Here is an 8,468-nt window from a genome sequence, read left to right on the forward strand (position 1 = left end):
TCTCTTCGTGGGAGTGACTAAACTTCACCATTACTGTTTCATCTACCATCATTGGGCTTTCCCCTGTATTTCACCTCCCCCTTCTCTTTTTAACTTTTTTTTCGAAACAATTACAAGTTCCATCATGCTCTGCAACGGGGAACAGCAAGGCACATCACAACACAGCCAAAGTTTCCTTTTTAGGACAGTTGTCTAGACGTTATGGTTTTCACACTACATGACTCACCAAAACGACGTGACATGGCCATAATCATGCTTAACGCATGTTCAAATATTAGCCTGTTTTAAACGCTTAGCATGCTAGATATGTGAAATTAGTCTGCAATGCCCTGGCGAGCCTCCCGGCTCACATCTTTAAACAGTTCACGCTTTGCAATGAAGCACTGTGTGCAAGTGCTGAGCCAACACAGATTTACCTCTTACCTTGGGTTTTTGTTGGGGAGCTCCAAAAACTGTGCACAAGTTGAAAATCAGGGCTGAAGTGATGTGGTGTGTAGTAGTTGAAAACCAGGTGTCACATGATGCTAAAGTGTGCATTGGTATCAGATGCTGAGGAATACTGACCACGCTTCTATATTTGAGAAATGGGGAGTGAGAGCAGGTTTGCTCCCTCATTGTGTGTTTCTGTGACTCACCTGTAACTCAATGACGAGTCTGGAAGTTCTGTCCAGCCTGACAGCCTGCTGGCAGTCTTCCTGTGTGGTGCCTTCAGTGCCTCTGACCTGTTCTATGTCCTGAGCTGTTCCTCTTATCCGAGCCAACAGAACCACGTCATCTGCAAAGAGAAGAAAATCAATTATTGGGTTCACCAAGTGGACACTCTTCTCCCTCCGGCTGCACCTTGAGATCCTATCCATGAAAATCCCAAACAGAATTGATAACATGGGACAACCCTGATTGCCAAGCATCCATGGAAAGTGTGTTAGACTTTGTTCCAAGAATGTGGACACAGATTTCACTGTGGTTATAATACAATTATACAATAATAACAATAAATGTCACTTATTCTGCAAGTCTCAGGTCTTCAAGCTGGAACTTCCAGAGCTGAGGGGAAGTGAATGCAAAATCCCGCTCACCTTTCATTTTGTGCTTACTTTGGGGAAGGAAGAGATGGGGAACAAGATGAGGAGACTGAGAGAAAAAGAAAGAGAGAAGGTGATGGAGATGAAATGGGAAGAGCAGGTACTGCGACTACCCAAGCTCAAGTCTGGCCAGCCGAATTTCCCCGCAGGATCCCCCGTTCGTCACAGGAAAAGGGGCCACACGGTCCCGGGTTCACCACCACTTTCGCCATATCTTAGCCAGATCCGGAATACCCCCCAAGTCTACCCAGACCAATCTTTTCCGCATTGGCGTTTCCTCAACCGCTTCGAGCCAAGGAATTCCCGCCCACATCATTATGATTCTTGGTCACTGGTCTTCCCCCGCGTACCTCTCCTACATCAGAAATTCCCACCGGCATCCGAGTTCGTCATTTTTGCGGATCTTTTTGGGGACTCTGTACAGCCAGAGCTTCCAAAGAGACGACCCCCACTCTACAGTCTCCATTCCCCCAGTTCCCGCCAGCAATCGGACACCAACGGTCCCCCATTGCTCGCCCAACCTTCGTTCTACGACCTTCTCTACCCTCCTCGTTTCTTCTCCCCTACACTCTTACATCCCTTCATCCCACTACCCCTATCCCTACCTCCCCCTACCCCTTCATCCCTCTACCTCGACCCCTTCATCCCACTACCCCTATCCCTAACTCCCCCTACCCCTTCATCCCTCTACCTCGACCCCTTCATCCCTCTACCCCTATCCTTCATCCCTCTACCTTGACCCCTTCCGCTTCCTAATTCTAACAATCACTCATCACGCAATAAATCTCATATTATTGTTATTATTATTATTCAATAAAATCTCATATTGTTGTTGGCATAGTCCTTGTTAGTGAGTACACCTTGGCAGAAAGACAAGAGACCGAAAGGGACAATCGGTGAAAACAAAGGGTGAGATGGAACAGTGAGAATTAGCTTATACGTCTTCAAATATCTTAACATGCACAAATTCAGATCAGGGAAATCAAATTGTTTTCAGGGTTTTCAGTTTTTGGACCTCTGTATTTCAGTAAAACCCTGTGTACAGCCATGGTTGTGCTTAGAGCTGAGCCCACCAAACTATAGCTGGTACCACTCCACCTCCTGCACTAGCTCTGGTTTCCTTCCCCATCAGAGAGGTGACGTTAGAATCAGTAGTCTAAAATGTGCAACAAATCTACTTTACCGTTAAGGATGTAGTGGTAACCATAATCAAGATTCCTACAGTTGTTATTCAGTTGATGACAAAAAGAACAATGATAGACGGAATATGCCACGTGAGAGATGGAGGGAAGTGATGAAGACTGAGATGAAGATTACTGCATGTAGGAAAGTAGAGGCGAGGGGTTTTAAGTCTCTGCTGGAGAGAATAGACAGCAGTAGCAGGAGGGATGAATCAGCTGTTTATCAGAGAGAACTCAGCAGCTTCTCACAACCACTCTCAGGAAATGGAGGCACCAGAAGGAGCTGACTTCTGTTTTCCACTCCTCCTCAACAACTCCTGCAGGAAACCAGTGCCGCCTCAGTCCGACGGCATGCTCGTTCTGCTGTCTTTCATCTCTCTGCTCACTGCAGCTCTCAACCTGCTGGTCATCATCTCTATCTCCCACTTCAGGCAGAGATTAACCCTCAGCATCAATCAATGCATGTTCTGACAATTTACATGAATTACATGTCTTCCTTCAAGTGTTCTAGTTAATAATATATCTCTTTGTTTTAACGAGCCTAACTTGAAAATATTATGTGTTCAAATACAATGTTGGAGTCCAAAATATATGCATTGATGTTACCAACAAGCTAACATTGATAATCATGAATAATAATATTATTCCTCTCCAGGCAGCTCCACAGCCCCACCAACCTCCTCATCCTCTCCCTGGCTCTGTCAGATTTGCTCGTGGGCCTCCTGCTGATGCCGGTTGAAATCCTTTTAACAGAGACTTGCTGGTTCCTGGGTGACCTCATGTGTGCTCTGTATTATGTTGTTGATTTCATCATTACTTCTTCTTCGGTTGGAAATATGGTGCTCATATCAATTGATCGTTATTTGGCTATTTGTGACCCTCTACATTATAACACCAGAGTTACTCTGGACAAAACGAAAATCTGTGTTTGTCTGTGTTGGATTTACTCTGTTCTCTATAATAGTCTCATTTTGATGGACTTTCTGAGACATCCTGATTCACATAATTCCTGTTACGGAGAGTGTGTAGTTGTTCTTAACCATATCACAGGCTCTGTTGACTTCGTCTTCACCTTTATTGGCCCCATTACTGTCATCATAGTTCTATATGTGAGAATATTTGTGGTGGCTGTGTCTCAGGCTCAAGTCATGCGGTCCCACATTGCAGCGGTCACAAAACAAAGTTCAGTGGGTGTAACTGCTAAGAAATCTGAGATGAAAGCAGCCAGGACGCTTGGTGTTGTTGTGGTTGTGTTTCTGATATGTTTCTGCCCATATTACTCTCCATCCCTTACAGGTGAGGTTATTGAAGACAGTAGTTCATCCTCAACGTTTGTAGTGTGGCTGCTGTATTTCAACTCCTGTCTTAACCCAGTGATCTATGCCTTCTTTTATCCCTGGTTTAGAAAATCTATTAAACTCATAGTCACCCTCAAGATACTGCAGCCGGGCTCTTGTGATGCTAAAATACTGTAGAGACAGACTGATGAGTAACTGTATTTGATGAGGAAAGGGATTTTCTGTCGTTACTGAGTCACTGAAGCAAACTCGAAAGGCTTAACGGCCGGGTAATATGTAGTTACTTTTTTTTAGATATTTTGATTCTGTAGTTGACATGTAGCACATTAAAATGAAGTCACTTAAATGCTGTTTTGTTACTATGTTGTTCTATTGTTATGTTTAAATACACTGAAGCACTGTCTTTAACTTAAAGTGACCTGGCTGAATAATATGGCCACAAACACATCAGAAACCCGACAATAAGAAACCTAAAGCTGCCTTCAGCTCAGATTTCTTACACTCACTGAACACTGGAGTGTGACACCTACAAGGTTAGACTGCATGGCTCATACCTGAGACACATCCACCACCAATACTCTCATATACAGAACGATGATGACATTGTAATGTCCCGCAGCATAATCAATAACAACAGCACACTCTCCCAAGCAGTTGCTATACCTGCCTGGTTGTTTCAGGTTATTCCTAAACTGTACAGTGTTAAAAAGAGCAGAACATATCGCACACAGATAAACACAGAACTGGACTCTTGTTTGAGGGACTTTGGTGGAGTAATTGAGAAGAATACAAATTATATGAACTGATATGAGCGACATGGTTCCCTTGTAGTCCGAAACATAAAAAAACAACGCGCGAGACGTCATCAGTGGTGACAATTTTAGATTTATTCAGACACGTAGCCCAGTCATTTTATTTAAAATTATTCAGTTGCAAACATTTTTTAAATACATGAGGTGTACAAACTTGCAGCCTTCCTTGCAGCCACAACACTGATGAAACCTCATCACACCTGACTTGTCAAAAAGAGAGACTTGCTCAGTGCTGGGTTGGATGGGGAAAGTCATCCATGACCTGTGCTGTCAAAGGGAACAAAAGGTTAACCACTGCTTTAGAAACATTACATAAGAACGCCTCATCGTCTCCAGTTACTCTCCTCCTTTCCCAGGCTATACTGTGGTTATTTAATCTGTTGCTCACAACACACTACATGAGTTTCTTCTATGAACTAATTGTATCCGTTTTATATTCTGCAATTTTTAAGCAATTTCTATTTACATCCTATATGTAAATGATGGCCCTAATATCTGTTGAATACATTGAACAAAACCACAAGCCTCATGAATCACATATCATATATCGGGTCCTTTTTTTGCTAGTTATTTTGCAAAGCCCACGGCAATATGCATGAACGATGCAGATTTATTAAGTCCTGCTTTGCAAGACGACAAGCAGCAGTATGAAACACTTCAAGATCAGCCTAAATAGCCAAGCAAGTGTGAACACATGCAATGGACATGCAGAACATCATTCATTGTCCCTTTCAGTGTTTAACCCTCACTCTACCAACATATATAGCATACAAGAACTACTAACTGGAGTACTTGGGGAAGAAAAACTGATTATATGAATTATTTTACATTTAATTAGCATATTGTGTCAACGGTTTGCAACCCACTGTGAGGTGGTCGGGATGAGTCTCCAGGTCTGAGGACATGGTTCTCTGCCCTCCGGTTTGGAACTGAGCCCCTGCCCCAACCAAGGGCGAGCAAATGGAGCCGGAAGGCAAAGCTCTCGATTCATCAGTCCATCTACGTTCTGACCCTCACCTACGGTCGTGAGCTTTGGGTAGTGGGCGAAAAATGAGATTGCAGATACAAGCGGCTGGAATGAGCTTTCTTTCGTAGGGTGGGCTCAGCTTTAGAGAGAGGGTGAGGAGCTCAGACATCCAGAAGGAGCTCGGAGTAGAACTGATGCTCCTTTGCATCCAATGTAACTTATGAAATCCAGACATTGAGATGTCCTTCCATGCACGAATGTAAAGCTCAAGTTTAAAAGGATTGTGGAAAACAGGAACGTTTGACTGACTGAGTCAAACGTAGCTAAATGCATGGAAATAGTGTGCTGTTATGTCATATTTACTGGAATGTGGAGTTCATGTGCGTGCTTTTGTGACGTGACGTAATTCTCTGAAGCTCTTGTTTGGTCCTCGGTTTGTGACTGGCTGGCCACACCTGGCCTTGGCATCTGTCTATTCTTCCCTGGAGGTACAACTCAGCAGTGACAGCACTTATAATAGAACTGTCAAACTCTGTCCTGCACTGTTGCATTCCAGACCACATCTCTCTTGGTTTGATCTGTACAGTTGAGCTTTAGGATGATTTTCTTTTGTCTTGTGTACTTTTGTAAGCAAACCACATGTCCAACCAGTTACACATCACACACATGCAATGTGTACTTCAAGACTAAATATAGACATGACACAGACTTGTTTTTTAAACCAAAGAAATATATTTGATCACACAGAGGCCATGTCAGTACTGTATTATCTATGCTCTATTATATATTGTATGTTTTATTGTATATTTTCATTAAATATATGGCTCTTTAAAGGGACAGTTCACCCTAAAATCAAAAATACATATATTCCTGTGTGACATGCCTGGTGTTGGAAATATTGGCTGTGGAGAGGTCTGCCTTCTCTCGAATATAGTGGGACTATATGGCACTCGGCTTGTGGCGCACAAAGCGCCAAGAAAAATTAAAAACCATGCAATTCAAGCATATCTCTTTCCAGAAATGATGGCACGGTTCTAAAAGAATGACGTTTGGGGTATTTTTACTGCTGTCAAATGTCAAAACGGGTCAAATTTGACGCGAACTGTATGGAACTTTAAATTAAAGTTGATAACTATTACATTGGCATGTTCAATTGGCATTACGTGTGGCATCGTAAAGGGTTTACGATGCCACACAGGAGCCGAATGTAATCAATGCTAACGTGATAAAAATCATTTTAAGCTCTTAATCAAGCAATAGGAAATGAGGCAATGTCATGTCCACATGCATGCTTACGCGTGTGTTACAACCCAGCTCAAAGGCTGCAACATAAACAGCAGACCAGACACATTCATTTAAAGAATAACCTTAATTAACAAAACAAACATGGAGAGTCAGTAATCAGTAATGTCAGCATGTGTGGACGAGTGGAGCAAACTAAACTAAACAGCAGCCGAGTTTTGTTGTGATTGTTAGAACCCAAAAAGGACTGAACTGGGCTTGCTCATTCTTCTGACCAGGTTTGACAAAATTGCAAGGTCCTGCAAACAACGTGGGAATTAATTGACATTCAAATTTAGGTCTGCGCCCTCAACAAAACAAAAACATGCTGTATGCTTTATCTACCTTTATTATGATAGTGTAGAAGCAATAAAAACACATAAATGTATGGGAACATACATGAGTTTTGTGTTTTTTTTGTGAGACACAATTGTAACTCCATCACAGCCTAATTCCCTCTGCTGCGTCCTTAAGGTACTTGTGCTTAATTTAGGATTAGAGATGTCATGTTTTATTAGCTTTGATGGAGCATGTTTCACCGCAGGTATCCCTGCAGTACTGTGTGTAGTACAGTACAGTGAGTATCCCTGCAGCAGTGTGTGTAGTACAGTACAGTGAGTATCCTTGCAGTACTGTGTGTAGTACAGTGAGTATCCTTGCAGTACTGTGTGTAGTACAGTGAGTATCCTTGCAGTACTGTGTGTAGTACAACCATCCTCTGTCTCCCCTACCTGACAAAGGAAATAATTGATATCTTCTGGGTCCAGGCTACAATGCTAATGACACCAATGACTCTCTCCAGGAAAAGTCGGGGCCCTGTATGCAGCTAGCTGCTTCAATTCCTGTCCTGCAAGTTTATAGAAAAAGAAAGGTGAGGCTGCGAAGAAACAATAGTAAACATGCAAACTTATCAAACTTAGCATACATTCCTCGTCAGCCTGTCCAAATAAATTGGGCAAAGAAAGCTTTAACCACATTAAACTTAGCTTTATTAAATGTCAGGTCTCTGTCAGGAAAAACATTTTTAATCAATGATTTTATTGTTCGGCACAAACTGGACATTTTGTTTTTAACTGAAACTTGGTTAAATCAAGATAACAGTGCAGCTGTTCTTATTGAATCAACACCTCACAACTTCAGTTTCATGAGCGAAACAAGAGCGCATAAGAAAGGAGGTGGAGTTGCTATTTTATTTAATGATTCTCTTCAATGCAAGCAGATGTCCTTTGGTCATTTTAGTTCTTTTGAATATGTGGCTCTGAATTCCACTCAAGCTTTATTCCTAAACATTTACAGACCGCCTAAATACTGTGCAACCTTCTTTGATGAGTTTACTGAACTGCTGTCTGTAATCTGTATTGATTTTGACTGTGTTGTTATTGTTGGTGATTTTAATATCCATGTTGATAATCCCCAGGACAGAGAGTCTATAGAACTATGTGGTGTCCTTGATAACTATGATCTGACTCAGCATGTGACAGGACCCACCCACAACAGGGGGTACACTCTGGACCTAATCATCATCAAAGGTGTAAACATTTCCAAGGTTGCTGTGACTGATGTTGCACTCTCTGATCATGTCTGTTTTCTTTGAGAGTGCAATCTCCTTGCACACAAATGTCCAAACCAAGGTTGTGACAAAGCGTTACATCTCTGAAAACACCAGTGAACTATTTATTCAGAAGTTCTCCTCCACACCAGCCCTCTCTTGTCTCTCAGTCAATGAGCTTGTAGATGGCTTCAATTTTAAAGTTAAAAATAGTGTTGATGCCATTGCACCCACTAAAGTGAAGGTTGTCTTGGGTAAGCAAAGATCTCCTTGGAGAAATGCTACGCTGGTCAAAATA

General features: G+C 42.3%; 1 protein-coding gene across 1 annotated transcript; it reads left to right on the forward strand.

Annotated features, from left to right (window-relative positions):
• Window positions 1-2,527: 2,527 nt before the first annotated feature.
• LOC306783439 (trace amine-associated receptor 13c-like) lies at window positions 2,528-3,738 on the forward strand (the record flags this gene model as incomplete). The annotated part of the gene is made up of 2 exons (XM_079277083.1): window positions 2,528-2,694; window positions 2,919-3,738. The coding sequence occupies 2 exons, from the start codon at window positions 2,528-2,530 to the stop codon at window positions 3,736-3,738; spliced, it is 987 nt and encodes a 328-aa protein (XP_079133209.1).
• Window positions 3,739-8,468: the final 4,730 nt, after the last annotated feature.

This window comes from Melanostigma gelatinosum (assembly GCF_949748355.1).
Source record: "Melanostigma gelatinosum genome assembly, chromosome: 10".
NCBI lineage: Eukaryota > Metazoa > Chordata > Actinopteri > Perciformes > Zoarcidae > Melanostigma > Melanostigma gelatinosum.